This window comes from Gracilinanus agilis, chromosome 1, assembly GCF_016433145.1.
Source record: "Gracilinanus agilis isolate LMUSP501 chromosome 1, AgileGrace, whole genome shotgun sequence".
Lineage (NCBI taxonomy): Eukaryota > Metazoa > Chordata > Mammalia > Didelphimorphia > Didelphidae > Gracilinanus > Gracilinanus agilis.
The window spans coordinates 157,201,733-157,218,363 of NC_058130.1; the positions used below are offsets into that span (position 1 = coordinate 157,201,733).

The window sequence follows — 16,631 nt, forward strand, 5'->3', positions numbered from 1 at the left end:
AGGAAGGAGGTAATGGGGCAGGGTTTTGTATTTTCAATTTGAAATCCTGAGCTTCTAATATCAAAATGCAAATTGCAAAAGGATCTCTAGCAATCATGTCTTCTATATTCCAATTGCTGGTTTAAAGGCAATTCCTTTGTTCACAAAAGTCCAACTATTTCTTGCCAACACACTGAGCTCTCAAAACTTGAGCGTGTTGGAAAAGGCACATGGAAATTTGGGGGCAGCTTCAAAACTCAAAATCCTGGTGGCATTCTATTTCCATCTCTTCCCAATACAACTCACCAGAGGAGGAGATGAGTGCTCAGGTCTCCTGATTGTGGGAATCAATTTCTTCATGACCTACCTTAATTACAAAAGGCAAAAATAAAATGCGCATATAATTCAGGCCTCAGTGTTAACCCTCACTTTCCACTAAGCCACATGCAATCCATTCCCTTCATTTTAGTCTAGTTTGCTTTCTTGCTACTCCCTGAGCTCAATATCCCTTGCCTATTCTTTAATTAGACTGCCCTAGATATGTGAAATAAACAGACATTAACTCCATCCTTCACAGCTAATGATAAAAACAGTAAGAGCCCACATGCAGCCCTTGAAGCACTTTACATATGGTAGGTGTTTTTATCCCCATTTTATGGATGAGGAAACTAAAACTAAAGCTGAAAAGGAAATTTGAAGGTGAATATGAAACTTATCTCATGCCCTCAAGGCTCTTGCAATTTAGATAAAAAATACTAATGTCATTTCTAGCTATATACGTGCCCTTCCTTAGTAATTGATCCCAACATCTTCAATATTCATTTTCTTTGTATCTTCCATTTGTAAGATATCATTATGGTTCATAGTTGGGTGGAGTTGGGTAATTTTTAGTGCTGAGCATTTTTACATGTTGTATGTGTGTGCGTGTGCATGTGTGTGTTTACCTCTTTAACAAATTCTGAGCTCCATGAGGACAGAGCCTATTTCTCATGTGAACTTTCTCTCCTCCCAAACTTACTCATAGTTTTCTGCATACAGTAGAAGCTTAATAAATGTTTGCTGAATTGATTATTTTAATATAATAGTCTTACCCTATTACATAGTTATTTGTCTTAACTGTGTTGGATGTTTTAGAGCATAGATTTTATCCTCTAAATGAAGATAGTAAATATAAAACCCTAAAATATTTGTCTTCTACAGTTATTCCATGGTCGGGTTATATAAAGTGTGTTAGGATATAAAATTCACATATCTTAGATTTCTCACCAGAAAGCCTTTCCTACCCAAGTACTATCTTTCTTCATAAAGTTGTAGAATTGTTGTGTATTTCTGACCTAATTACTTTTACAAAATGAACTGCCAGATATTATCTGGAATTATAATTAAATACATGTACTAAACTAATGAACAAAGTAGCATTTATTTAATAATTCATATCGGGGCCCCTTGTCTATTTGGTAGAATTAGCAGAGTCCTACTCAGCTTATAATTGGAATGACAATATAGTTTAATTTCTACATGAAGAAAAATGAACTTTTCTTCTATCTTACTTTGGAGATTGGACTTCTGAATAATGTTTCCATATTTGATTTTAAATATTACAAAAGATGAGGATATGGCCAAATTCTTGTCCAAGGGAGAAACAAAACAAAACAAAACTGCTATTTCAAGGTACAAAATGACTAAAGAGGGATGAATATAAGACAAATAAAATAAAGATATTGGAATCTGAGTAGACAGCTAATGCATTACTGTAATAAAATATAGATTGGTTTTTTTTATGACAATATTCTAGGACAAATAGATATACATGTTCAAATCCCACTCAGACACAGTATCTCTATATGTAATGTATGGATAAGAATAGCACCTATCTCATAGCATCATTATGACTATCAAATGAAATAATTATGTAAATTTCTTGGTATATCTTAGAGTGCCCCATAAATTTTAACTGTTCCTCTCATTACTACTACATGCTATATAGAGTTCCTTGAAATCTGAAAATTCATTTTATTATTTTAAAAAATATAACCTGTCTTGAGTATTCCTTAAGTATTCTTGAAGCTATCAGTAATGATTTGATGTTATTAAAACCGACAAGTAGAAAATGGATATGATATGGTTATAAAATAAGATGAACCCTGAAACCGAGTGCCAGATTTTTCAAGTCACAAATACATAAATATTTTGTTCACAATTGACTTTACTCAGATCTCAAGATAATGTTTTAGTGAGAGGCCTGTATGTCTATTAAAATAAATTCTTATTAAAAATTGAGTAGTCATTTCTTAAACTTAGACAAATTTTCCTCCTTATATCACTTAAAACTTAATCTAAGGGCAGCTAGGTGGCTCAGTGGATTAAGAGCCAGATGTAGAGATTAAAGATCCTGGGTTCAAATGTGACCTCAGATATTCCCTAGTTTCCTGACCCTGAACAAGTCACTTAACACCCATTGCCTAGCCCTTATCACTTTTCTGCCTTGGAACTCTAATATACAGTATTGTTTCTAAGATGGAAGGTAAGGGCTTTAAAAAAAAAAAAAGAACCAAAAAGCTATATTTCTTTTTCTTTTTTTTTTTTAAAACCCTTGTACTTCGGTGAATTGTCTCATAGGTGGAAGATTGGTAAGGGTGGGCAATGGGGGTCAAGTGACTTGCCCAGGGTCACACAGCTGGGAGGTGTCTGAGGCTGGGTTTGAACCAGGACCTCCTGTCTCTAGGCCTGACTCTCACTCCACTGAGCTACCCAGCTACCCCCAAAAAGCTATATTTCTTGAAGAAAGACTTTCTGGTAAAATGTGTTCCCTTCCCAAAAAATAGTGCCAGTTAATTCCACTTCTTTGGACATTTCGGAATCTGGAAACTTAGATCCAAGGGATGCCTTCTTGTGTTTTAAATGCATAAAATAAAATACATAGTATTATAAAGAAGCTAATTATGTTTAAGTAGTTATCAAAATATGGTTTTTAAAAATGTAAAGTTCCCAAATTAAGGACCTTGTTTTAGATTTAGAAATTACAAGATATTGGAATTGAACATGTGGAATGGAGGAGAGTGGAGAAGTCAAGAATAACCTGTTTTCAAGCCTATAAGAATGGTGGTTTCTTTGACAGAAATAAGATAGGTAAGAAGAAAGCTAGCAGAAAAAATAGTGGTGGCAGGTGGGTATTTTGGGGCAGAGGAAATGCTGAGTTCATTTTGAGGACATGTTGAGTTCAAATTGCTTGTGGAACTTTCTGTTTGAAATACAATAGTGAGTTGGAGGTGTGAGAATGGACTTTAAGAAAAGACTAGAACTGTATGTAGAATGTGTTATAGACATGATAGAACTGATGAGATCATCAAGAGGGAAACAAGAAAGTTGGGCCCTGAACAGTGCCAGGGATCAGATTGACTGTAGGGAAGCCAGTGATGATGTTCCAACAAGGGGGATGAGCAGAAGTCTTGCAAATAAGATGAGAGAGAGAGAGAGAGAGAGAGAGAGAGAGAGAGAGAGAGAGAGAGAATGAGAATGAATGAGAATGAATTTATGAATATACTCTTGATATTGGTCAACTTGATCAGATAATACAAAGAGACCCAGAAGAACAAGACTGAAAAGTGTCCATTAAATTTGGCAATTAAGAAATCATTGGTTATGTTGGAAAAAGAAGTTTCAGTTGAATGAAGCCAGACTGAAGAAGTTTGAGGATCTTTTATTTCCTTTTTAAAAAAATTTTCCTCTAAAGGAAGAGATATTTTTTAATATTAGCTTTAGGGAGTGGGTAGGGATAAAGGGTTACATGTCCTTTATTCAGAAAAAGATCATTTCTTTATCAGAGATTAAAGGAGAAGGGAATGATAGGTGATTATCTAAGGGTTTTAAGGTTCTGGAAAGAAGAGAATGGAGAGCTCACAGCAAATAGTCTCTATTTTATAGTCAGTGAGAGGTGAGATGAGTCCCTATACTGTGCCCCACCCAGGGAGGATCATTCTTCTCTGGTCTGATCCTTTCTCAAGATTGAGTCTCAGAGCTAATTCTCTCTTAAAGGCTCTCTTCTCTGCTGCCAGAATTTTGCTCCTTGAAGCTGCTTCCTGCCTTGAATCTCAAATGGCTTTCTGTGTCTATCCATCTCGAGAGTGTGTATTTTTGTTCCCTTCCTTGAACTGCTTGAGTCTAAACTGCTGCTGGCTGGATATAGTCCTCTTGGGCATGTCATTAGATTCCTTGACTAATGGAGAGAGTAGAGAAAAATCTCGCTCTTCCACTGACTAGGGCACTGGCCCGGGGGTCCTCTTCCTCAGAGTCCTTCCAGACTCAAATCCTCCCTCCAAGTAAGAGCAGGGAAACATGCCTTTGGGACAAGACATAATAAGGGAAAGAGAAATTAAAGTCCCATTCTGACAGCAGCCAGAGTGGAGTCCTGAAACAGTCAAGAGGAGCCTATGACTTGTGAATGGCCTCAATCAATCAGTTGATTAAGTAATGGGCTAATAATTAACATTAAGCAACAGGGTTGGTGCTCGATATGAGCTAAAATACTAGAAAACAACTATCTGAGTAATAGTGGCTATGCATGATTAGGTAGATTAGGGCATTAAGTGTGGTAAGAACTGAACATTAGACCGTCATGCTAGTGATGGACATGAGCCCAAAGGGGAGGCGAGGAGTGGACCTTCCCTCCTTGGCGAGTCGATAGAAGGGCACCTGCTCTGAGTGTGCTCGTGTGCCTTTCACCCTGTGAGGCTTTAACAGCCTCGTAAACAAAGGCTGCTCTGTTGATTGACTCACCCAGGGTGACTTCACTTCCATGTTCTTTTCACCATCTTGGCGCCCCCCATCACCCTCCTGCTTACCTGCCCTTTGAGTTTTCCTTCTGCCCTCCAGGAATGTGAAATTATTCACAGTCACTTGCCTCCCTACCTTTGCCTCTGCCTTTAGCATCCTAAAAATAGAGACAGATTCTATTGCAGGAGATGCTGTATGTTAAGTCACATATTAGAGCCAAACACTTTCCCAACCTGAGGGTTTTCCCTGGAAATGAATTTGAGACGAAGCTGTTGATAGGTTATTTACAGATGGGCCTTCCTGGCAGTCATGCGGTGCATTTTTTCTGAGAGCTCAGAATCCATTTGATATTCCTGGGATTTGTGATTGTCATGTCAGGTCAAGGGGCGGGGGAGGTGTCCCATTTTTTTTACTCCTCCGCCATTTTACCAGGGGCCTCTAAAGAATCTTAACTCCTGGCTTCCTGGTCATCTTGTGCCTATCACTCTTTTTTAGTCAGTTACTCAGTGATTGATATGATGAGATATTAACAGAAAATCCAAGCATTTGGACTCTGAATCACACACAGCTATTTGGTTTGTTGATAATGCTGAATATTTTATTCCTCATTTCTCATCTTAATTCATCACAGGGTAGTTCAAGAAATTATTTCCTTTCATTTCCACTCTTTTTTTTCCCCTTTAGAGCATACTCCTTTCATGTTAGCGCAGATGGTCAGATGCAGCCTGTACCTTTTCCCCCCGATGCCCTCATTGGACCTGGAATCCCTCGACATGCTCGTCAGATCAACACCCTTAATCACGGAGAAGTAGTGTGTGCAGTTACTATCAGCAACCCCACGAGACACGTGTACACTGGTGGGAAGGGATGCGTCAAAGTCTGGGACATCAGCCACCCAGGAAATAAGAGTCCAGTTTCTCAGCTGGACTGTCTGGTAAGCAGTCAGTGATGAGTAAAACTAATGTCTTGGAAACGGATCGAGTTTAACAAAGTGGTTTAAGCTGAGTAAATCATACATGTGAGTGAAGCAATGCGATGGTCATCAAAGGACAGTGTCGAGTTTGGGGTCATTATTGTTCCTTAGTTTTTATTATTTCAGCATATAAAAGCTGAACATTGACCATCTTTGGCAAAAATTCTCTCTGCTTTGTTTATAGTCTTTGCAGTTACATAGTTCCTCTAGTTGTTTTGTGTGTGTCTGTGTGTCTGTGTGTACCCACAATTTTGTGTACACATACACAGAATTGAAACCCCTTGTGTCCTTTTTTTTTTTAAGTCTTAACTTCTGTATTAAAATCAATACCAAGCATCCATTTCAAGGCAGAAGAGCAGTAAGGATTAGGCATTTGGGTTAAGTGACTTGTCCAGGGTTACACAGATAGGAAGTATCTGAGACAAAATTTGAACCCAGAACCTCCCCTCTCCAGGCCTGGCTCTCTATCCAATGATCACTTAGATGCCCTATGCCCTTCCTGTCCATCCTTTCATTTTTAGACCAGGTTAGATAACTGGAAAGTTAAGCAAACAGAAGTAATATTTTGAATAGCAGGCCAGTGGGGGTGTTTTGAAACAACAAGCCCATCTCCTGAGTTCCAGAACCAAACAGGAAATAGTAACACTGTTCTAGTCTTGCCATTTGACAATAATATTTAACTTGTGATTAAAACCCCTTTAGTTTTACTCTCATTGACATTTGGTTAGAACTTGCCCTTGGGAGTAGATTTCCCCCCCAACTTTAAACCAACAAAATCCTGCTAGGAGAAACTTTTTTCTCCTGTCTTAGCAGTTCTTGATAAGGTCCTACTTCCTGTTGATGTCAGTGGCACTGAATCAAAACCAGTATAGCATATTTAGACAACTAACAGTTCTATGTAAATGAAAATTTCCAATGTTGTTAACCTGTGACACCCCCCTTTGAAGCTGAAAGAAATAAGCAGGTCCTTTGTAGACACAAGCATGATAATAGAATATGATTCCGTGTTTTCAGCGTTTTGGATTTCTACAAATCATAAATAACGTAGGTGAGTTTGTGAGTTGCTAAATGTGTAAAGATTTTAATTGTTCAGGGTTTAGTCTAGATCTTGGCTTTTTGATGCTAATTAAGATTAAATATCTCTCAGTACTAAATTCTGTAGATCAAGTTTAAGTACTTCCCTAATGTCATGTAATTTTCTGGCATTAATCCACTTTATCATTGTCATAAGTATAAATGGCTCATTAAAATCAGAAGGGAATACAATACTTTTATGGATCTCTGCTCTCATGTTAATGCTGTTTTCCTCTCCTCATGAGTAATCTCTTGATGGTTTCTGTCTCCACAGAACAGAGATAACTACATCCGTTCCTGCAGATTGCTCCCTGACGGCCGCACCCTGATTGTTGGGGGAGAAGCCAGCACGTTATCCATTTGGGACCTGGCAGCCCCCACCCCGCGCATCAAGGCGGAGCTGACCTCCTCGGCTCCGGCCTGCTACGCCCTGGCCATCAGCCCCGATTCCAAGGTCTGCTTCTCGTGCTGCAGCGACGGCAACATCGCAGTGTGGGACCTGCACAACCAGACGCTGGTCAGGTAGGGCAGCGGCGCCCATCCGCGGCGTGCGGAAGCTCCTTCCTCCTCTGGGGGCCAGTTTGTCTAATGTTATCTATATTCCACTGGATGAACAGTGGATAGAAGAGCAGTAACGGGAATAATAATGGCTCGTTTACACGCTACTGTACAGTTTACAAAACTCTTTGCTCGTAATAAGCCTGTTGGGGGAGGAATTGTGAGTTTGTGATCCACATTTTGTTGTTGTTCACTTGTTTTGGATTCGTGCCCCACTCTGGGACCCTGTTGGGGGTTTTCTTGGCAAAGATACTGAGCTGTTTGCCATTTCCTTCTCCAGCTCATTTTGCAGCTGAGGAAACTGAGAGAACCGGGGTGGGTTCATCGAGGGTCCCCTAGCTAGCCAGGAAGTGTCTGAGGCCAGTTTTAAACCCACATCCTCACCTCCAGGCCTGGCCTTGTCCTCACTGCTCGCTGGCTGTGCCCAGCCCACATAGGCTGAATGACATGATCAAGATTTTGTGGTAACAGAATCAAGATCTGAGCCCACAGCTCTCCTATCCCCTCACTGTAAAGACAGCGTTTTCCATGATACTATGCTATGAAAAGGTTTGTGCATAGAAGATCCAACCGCTAAGTAGAGAGCAAAGGGTAAGGGTGATGGCAAAATGCTGAATACGGGTCAAGAGGAATAAGTATGGCCAAATTCAGATGCGAGGCAATCTGAATGGAAGGATGTGGCCTCAAGAAGCCTGCTTGGATCTAGTTTATATTGTTATTAATTATAGCAAATTAACTACAGGTGTTTAATAATTAGTTCTGGGTGCATCATTTAGCATAGCTGTTTAGATGAATGACCACCATTGTCTTTATCCCACTGTGTTCTCCTGTTAGGAGGAAGGTGAGAGAGGATGATGGGATGGCCTCTGACGTGTTTTGTGCTGGCACTTGTCAGAGACAGTAGTCTGTCCTTCCATTAAATGAACGTGGCCTTTCTGGGTAGATCATCTGTGAATTTCTCATCCCAATACTTATACCACTAACTTGGAGTTACACAGTTAGGCAGCAGAGAGCACAGTATCTTCCCTTGGCAGGCTGTCCCATTTCTGGAGGGGAAAATTAGCCTTGCGTCCCCTCACAAACCTCCTTGTGCCAAGTTACAGGAAGAGAATAGGTTTTAGTGTGTTTTAATATTTGTACAGATTATCTGAATGTAGATATGAGTTTTCTTTTGTTTTTCATTCCATTTAAAGATAATTTTCTCTTTGTAAGTTGATTTCAAAAGCTGCCTAGGTCTTGGAAAATAACCAAGTGAAAATAGGAAATTCTATACCTATTCTTTATTCTTAGCCATTTATTAAAGTTTGAAGCAAATTCATTACATTTTAAAAATACATAATTATTATTAAGTAATAACACTTAACGAGGTCTAAGGATATAAAGCTAGTTTTTTGACAGGGCTTACCTGGAAGTAAAACATTACATTCAGTTCATCTTAAAATTGCTTCATTGTCAAATACTCTTTCTGCCCCGCCTCAACTTTTTGACATTTTCAGGCAATTCCAAGGCCACACAGACGGAGCCAGCTGTATTGACATTTCGAATGATGGCACCAAGCTCTGGACGGGAGGTTTGGACAATACGGTCAGGTCCTGGGACCTGCGCGAAGGGCGGCAGTTACAGCAACATGACTTTACATCACAGGTGCTCTCTCTAGGTCTTTGACATTTTAGAAGTTGTGATTTTTCTATCAAATATGTGAAATTTTAAAAGGCAGAAATTATGGAGTTCCAGAGTTATTGATTGTATGATTTGTTATTTGGAGGTGTCGAATTAACTAGTTTTGCATTGGGGCTCATTTCTTTTAAACCAAGTTTACTTAATTAAATGTTACTAAAGATTGTTTAGCATTAGACTGCTTTTGTGAATTGTTGGTTTTGAAGATCATTACTGATGAATTTTTATCAAATAAATCTGTAGACGAGGTTGACAGGATACAATGTGAAGATTATTTTTCAAATGCATATTTATTTGGGGATTTTTACCCCTCTACTTTAATTTGGCTTGATTTTTCTCATAATTAGAATGGTATATCTAGAAGAGGTTGAATTATTTTTTAGGCTAAAATTTAAGTACCCAAAGTCAGTCACGTAATTTTTTTAATTTATATGTGCTATTTTAATATTAGATCTTCTCTCTCGGGTATTGTCCAACTGGAGAATGGCTTGCAGTTGGGATGGAGAACAGTAATGTAGAGGTGCTACATGTAACCAAACCAGACAAATACCAGTTACATCTTCATGAGAGCTGTGTGCTGTCTCTTAAGTTTGCTCATTGTGGTAAGCAGACCTTCCTTGCCTTGTCATTTCTTTTCCTCTTTTCTGGCCATAGTCTATTGTTGTGTTTGTGTAGAGGAACAGAGATTTCTTTTGCATATTTCTTTTAAACCAAACTAACCTTTGCCTATGTGAAATGGGTTTTCTTGGTTGAATTTGAACATGTCTATATTCACATCTCTCTGGCTTTAACTTTAAAATACAAGTTTTCGGGGACAACTGGGTGCCTCAGTGGATTGAGAGCAGGCCTTAGAGACAGGAGGTCTTGGGTTCAAATCTGGCCTCAGACACTTCCTAGCTGTGTGACCCTGGGCAAGTCACTTCACCCCCATTTCCTAGCCCTTACCACTCTTTTGGCTTGGAACCAATATGTAGTATTGATTCTAAGATGGAAGGTATGGGTTTAAAAAAAAAATACAAGTTTTCCCCGAAGCAAAAGGAGTTTATTCAGGTAGGTGTAAATTAAATGACTTTTCTTTGAATAATTTTTATTGCTCTGGGGGTGAATTTTTCCATTCTTTTTTGGCATACTTGAATCCTTATTCTGAGATATTAACTAATAAATGATCTGATTGTAGGAAAATGGTTTGTAAGCACTGGAAAGGATAATCTTCTCAATGCATGGAGAACCCCGTATGGGGCCAGTATATTCCAGGTATTTCACTTCACTTCTACTTTTAAAAATATATAGAGAGAGATGGAATTGTAAGAAGATATCTGTCACTGAGTTCACTTTTAGAGTTGCCCTTAAAGGTCACATGATCCAGCTACCTGAACTTGGAGTGATATTGTTCCATTTAAAACATAAATAATTAGTGCAAATTGTTATATTGTACAATGAGATCTGTTTCATATTGTGCATGTTATAGTAGGTGCTTAATAAATATTTACTGTGTAGTTGCTGAAATAGCTATATCTGTTTTGACTAATACCCTGGGCAAGTCACTTAACTTCATTATGTCTAAAACTATAAAATTGTGGAGAAAATACTAACCTTTAGTGATTTAGGGAGTTTCTTCTCTGAAGAGTTACCGGTATCTATGAAATCCCAAATCCAATCCTCTTGACCACAGTCAAACATTCTGACTTTTTCTAGGAATCACCCATAGTAGAGTCATTTTCGCATGGTTAAAAAAAGAACTAGACTTGAAAATTACATATGAGACTACTTGAATATTGGCCATGTAGTTATGGACAAATGAATTAGCACCTGTGACCCTCAGTTTCCTTGCCTCTAAAATGAAGATAATATTATATTAGTTCCTAGTGTTGTACTTTGTAGACATTAAAATTCTCTCTTGTGTCGAGGAATTATCATCATCATCATTCTTATTACTGTACAGATAGGAACTAGAATATGAGTTCAGTGTAGGTCACCACCTGTGTGTGTGCACATGCACATTCCTATGTTCAGGATATCTTATTCTAAACCATTTACCCCTCTCTTTATCTGAAAGAGATGCTATTTAATTTATGGTTTCTTTGGGCAGAGATTGTCTTACTTTTCTCTTTTGTGTTCTCCATAGTGTTCTCCATTAGCATAGTGCTTGGCACAGAATAAGCAATAAATGTTATTTCCAATTCATTCTTTCATTAAGCCATCATTTACATTTAAATATTCTACCAATTTCTGCATTCACAATATCTCTTTCATTCATGTCTTCCTTCCCACAGCTACTACCATTGTACAGTCCTTAATTTTCACCTGCCTTTAAGTATCTCAGTATTCCTGCCTTCTCATCTACTCTTCATATTGTGGCCAAATGAATATTACTTATTCACAAATCTGGTTATGCCAGTCCTTTTCACAAATATTCACCTACAGCTATGTGAATTTCCACATCTTTTGCCCATCATTCACAGCCCTCCATAATCTGGTTTACTCTGAGACTTTCCCATCTCTTTCTCTGTATTGCTTCCCTTTCCTCCAATATACTGTGACTCCATTTCTGAAGGAGAAAATAAGAGAAAATAAGACTTCTATATGCCCTGTGCCTTTGCTTATGTTGCCAGTGACTGAAATATTCTCACTTTGCCTCTTAAATATCTATCCATCCTTTATAGCATTCTGTCTTGTACTTCCCCAGGACACTCATCATCAATTGTTTTCTATTATAACTATTTGTATATGTCTCATAACCCCCAATAGGCTATAAACTCCATCCCCTTATACTTAGCACAGTGCTTTGTATATAATGGGCACTTAAGGCTTATTAAATCAAAATGTCATCCGGTTTTTTTAAATGTTGTGAATGAAGTTGTTTGGAACCTTAGTGAAAACAGAATTTTTGTTATTGTGGGAACAGTTTAGCTATAAATCAGATATGAATTACCATTGTAGATGCATTGATTATCCAAAGATAATGGCAGACGATGACCTTTTGACTGTTGTAGGTTTTTGTATCATTATTTGCAGTTTTATTTTCTTTAAGTATATCAGTACTAAGTTCAGTTAGTTACATGTCTTGCTGACTTATAATTTAGTCTTGCTCACTTCTATTCCTGTCCTCTCTTCCAAGAATCTTCCCGTTAGAAATTCTGATCTGCCTGGACTATTTTCATTGGTCTGTAGGCTAAACAAACTTCCTGCTGACACTCTGTAACACCTTTGACCCCGCCCTTCATGCTGCTTCCAAATCAATTTTCCGTAGATACTCAACATCCCACTCAAACTAGATAGTCCCTTGTCCCTGGAACGTAATCTAAGCTTTCCTACCTCCTTCCTTCTTTCCTGTTGTATCACACAGAACTATTTTAAGAAACAGGATAAAATCTATGGAAATTATAGTTTTGAAATATTTTATAAACATTTAAGTATTTTGTAAATAAAGTAGAATCTTATCCTGTTAACTAGTATTTAGGTTGATAGCACTTCTCTGGTTCATCAGCCTTATTTTTCTATCTACATACATCATAGAAATTCTACAAATGACCCTAGTAAATATGTTTAAACTCTAGAAATATTCTAGCAACCTTGTCTTTCTCCAGTCTAGTTCCCAACCCATATCCCCAGGGGGTATGCCCATGGTAATTTGTCCTTAAACAGTTAACTCTTCTGATTCTGGTGGCACTCTGTGCTCGTGTGTGTGTGTGTGTGTGTGTGTGTGTGTGTGTGTGTGTGAGAGAGAGAGAGAGAGAGAGAGAGAGAGAGAGAGAGAGAGAGAGAGAGAGAGAGAGAGAGAGAAATAGTATATTTCTTCATTATGTATTTCATTAGTCCTTAAAATGGGAGTTAATATTTTTATTTTTACTCATTTTTTAAAGTTAACTAATATTTAAATCTTTCTTAAGTTTTTATGCTTTTTATTTGTTTGTTTTTTCCTAGTCCAAAGAATCCTCATCGGTGCTTAGTTGTGACATCTCTGTGGATGATAAGTATATTGTCACTGGCTCTGGGGACAAGAAGGCAACAGTCTATGAAGTTATTTATTGAGGACAAATCTTAATTGCAAACCGGACTCCTCCTTGTAGCACTTTGCTGTATAATCTTTTTTTTCTTCCCAAACCGAGGATTTAAAATGTTCATCGCAGTTGTGGAGTTGATTCCCTCCCCTAGCCCCACTTCCTACTTGCTATTGAATTGTGAATGCTCATTAAGAACCTGTGATACCAAATCTTGAAATATCTACTTGGAAGAACTCGGAATAAGCATACTTAACAGTGAACTGAATCTTTAATTATGTATTATATCTGTAATATATTTATTTTGTTTAAAGAAGGCTTTCTAACAATGAACTGACTAAATAAAGTTGTCTGCTCCCGCCTTGGTAATAAAGGTGCGTTGTACTTTGATATCCCCTTTTTTGTTTTGGCAGGGGAGGGCAAAAGAAGGTTAAAAATGACCAATTAGATATTGTTGTAAGCATAGACTGGTAGCTATACAAAGACACTGAATGTTTAATATCAACAGGAAGCAATATGCTTCTTCTTCTTCTTCTTCTTCTTCTTCTTCTTCTTCTTTTTTTTTTTTTACAAATTTTGCAAACCTGAACTCAATAAAAAGAAATTTTAACTAATGTCATATGCATTTCGGTTAATTTGGAAAGTTTAGCTTCTAGCTGACTCAGTTAAATATACTCAAAGAATGCTACCCTTTTAGACACCTGAAGGTTTAGAAACCACTTCAGAACTGGTTGCTGTTTTTACAACTTTCCTTTTATTTGTTTTACTGACCAGGCAATGGTCACTATATAACTTTTTTTTTAATTTTTTTTTTTTTTTGTATTATAGAAAGATGAACAGTAAATTGGCCTCAAAGAGACAACTTAATCCCTCCTGGATATTTTTGCCACATTTCTTTGAAAAGGGGAGATGTGCATCTTTGGGCAATTTTATGGTTACAAGAGATTGTGGAAAACATTTCGCATGTTGTTTGGGAACTTCACAGGTACACGGCTGTAGGAAAGGAATTCCTACCACTGTGTAAGCCAAGCCTTTAGACAAAGAGAGGACAAGAGAGGAGGCAGGATTTACAAGAGGCCCTCCTCCCGAAGAACAGGAAGAATGGGCTCTCACCTGAGATGAGGACTTGCTCTATTGGCCATCGGTTCTTTCCATGTCTTAGTTGGATGTCGCTGGAATAGACACAAGGCTGTTTTGTGCCATCATACCAGAGACATTGTGTTATCTTTTTATGTTGTTGTTGTTGTTGCTGTTAAACCATGATCTGTGACTCCTTTTTTTATTATTATTAATTATTATTATTATTATTTGTTTGAATGCTTTACAAATCTTTTAAGTCTGTGGATCTGCTGATGTACAGTGCCTTTGCTGCTATGGATCAAAATCAAAAGAACCGTGTAGATAAACTTTATCGTATAGGTAGAAAATTACTTAATTTCATACTAGAAATGGGTTAATGCTGCAAATTGAAATGGACTATTCATTGAAGTTCCAAATGTGGTAGCAGGAAAAAAATGGTGTCTTAAGTGCATTGTGTTTGATGTCATTGACAGTTTCGTAATACTCTACAGTGTAGAAAGATTTTGATACTAAACTGTGCATTGTACATAGTTCTAATGCATTGTATTGACCACCAGTACTTCTATAATGGTAGAATATTGTTTGTGCATTCAGACTTTTAAGCATTAAACATAAATAACTTCTAGGATGCTTATTTTTCTAAATTCCTTTATTTGGTCGGTGGTGGGGAGGGGAGCTTGGGAAGGTACCCTTTTTAACATTTTTACTTTTAGAATCTGCACAGCTGGTTTCTAAAGTCAAGGCTTCTGTTAGGCATTAGAAGATTGGCTGCAATCAAGCAAAAATAGTACAAAATTTTAATTCCTTAATTTTCAATATTGAATGAAAGAACAAAAGTAATCAGTGTCAAGGGGAAACTGCAGCCACCCTCACCTATAAACACTTAGGGACTGCCTTTAGATTTATCAAAAACTTCACTACTGAAATACCTAATGGTATTTGAGCTGTACAACCCTTGGCAAGTCATGAAACATGAACCACTATTTCTTCATCTGGAAAACAGGAATAGTAGCATCTCTGAAGAGCTGCTTGTGGATACAGAGACAGCGTCACAACCGGGAATACCTGGTTTCTGATCCTGGGCACGTCCCTTAAGTTCTCAGAGCCCCCACCCAACTCTATAAGTACAGAAGGTGCTGATGGGCATTAAATTAATGGTTTTTCCTTATTAGGAGTTCCCTATACCAATGAAGTCCCATAAAAAAAACAAAAACAAACCTCTGGTTACCTACTTTACAGGGTGGTTGTGAGGATTTCTGTGAAACACCTTGAAAACAAACTGCTATGTAAATGTCAGTTTTTAAAATTTCCATCCTAATCCTCATTCTCAGAACCATGATAATCGGATGCATTTTTCATTCAACAGTTCCCAATCTTTTGAGGAATAATGCCACACGCGTAAGGTAATAATACCTTTAGAAATAAAGCCCTAAGTAAGGCTGCCTTCTTTAGAAACACCAAGCCTTGTTTATTCAGCATCCAACTTCAGCGTAGGGAAGGTCAATCAGCAAACGTAGTGAGGTGCTTATTATGTGCCGAATACCAAGCTAGGTGCTATGTATCCACAAACGAGCAGAACCATCCCTGTCCCCAAGCTTACATTCTTGGGGAGGTGGGCGGGGAATATACACATAGAGCAGCATCAACAAAATATAGGGGATGTCCCAAAAGCCTTAGTGGCAAGACCTGGGGGACTCCCTATACACAAAGTAAAGGTGAGATGAATTTGCACTAGAAGTAGCTGGAGGATGAGAAAAGCTGGAGGGGATTGGAAATTCCTCATATTGGAGGTGGGATTTGAGCTGAACATTGAACAGAGCTAGGAACTCTAAAAAGGCAGATGAAGGAGCCCATTCCTGGTTTGGAGAACAGGTTGGTCAGAGGCAGAACTGAATGGGAAACTGTAACAGAAACACCACTGAGTCATAGAGTTAACGGAGGGGAGGCATTTGTAATGAGTCTTTAAAAAGGTAGGCTAGGGGCAGATTATGAAGAAGCTCTAAACACCAATTAAAAGAATATTCATATTTGATCCTAGGATCAAACAGGAGCCACTGGAAGTTTTCATGCAGGGGTGGTGACGTAGATTTGTACTTTAGGAATCTAGAGATGTGAGAAGCTTGAGGCAAAGACTATTTGAGAGATTATAGTCTGTCAGAGGTGATGAAGGGTCTGAAGTAAAGTGATGTTTGAGAATAGAGAGAAGGATATATAGATTTGAGAAATGGGGAGGTAGAACCAACAAGGCAGCCACTTACTGGATTTGGGAAATAAAGGAGAGGGAGGAGTCGAGGATAATTCAGATTATGAACCTCGGTGATTGCAAGGATATAGAAATAGGAAGGTTTAAAAGAGGCAGGATTTGGGGAAATTGTTTGAAAACTGAGCTTGAGATAATTTTGAAACATTTAGTTTGTTAGAAATGTCAGGTGATGTTGAAATGATACTCAGAAAGAGATAACCTGGCTACTCACATATACACACACAATTCTAGTCAATCCATAAATATTTATTAA

The 16,631-nt window shown here is 38.1% G+C and overlaps 1 protein-coding gene across 1 annotated transcript in view; it reads left to right on the forward strand.

Annotated features, from left to right (window-relative positions):
- The window catches only part of TLE4 (TLE family member 4, transcriptional corepressor), a 167,577-nt gene extending 152,837 nt beyond the window's left edge, over positions 1–14,740 (forward strand). The window contains exons 15-21 of the mRNA XM_044658360.1: positions 5,437–5,686; positions 7,074–7,321; positions 8,854–9,001; positions 9,486–9,636; positions 10,212–10,288; positions 12,959–13,409; positions 13,864–14,740. Of these exons, the coding sequence (XP_044514295.1) occupies positions 5,437–5,686; positions 7,074–7,321; positions 8,854–9,001; positions 9,486–9,636; positions 10,212–10,288; positions 12,959–13,066 (982 nt within the window). The 3' untranslated portion in view covers positions 13,067–13,409; positions 13,864–14,740. The remainder of the gene's footprint in view (positions 1–5,436; positions 5,687–7,073; positions 7,322–8,853; positions 9,002–9,485; positions 9,637–10,211; positions 10,289–12,958; positions 13,410–13,863) is intronic.
- The last annotated feature ends 1,891 nt before the right edge of the window (positions 14,741–16,631 follow it).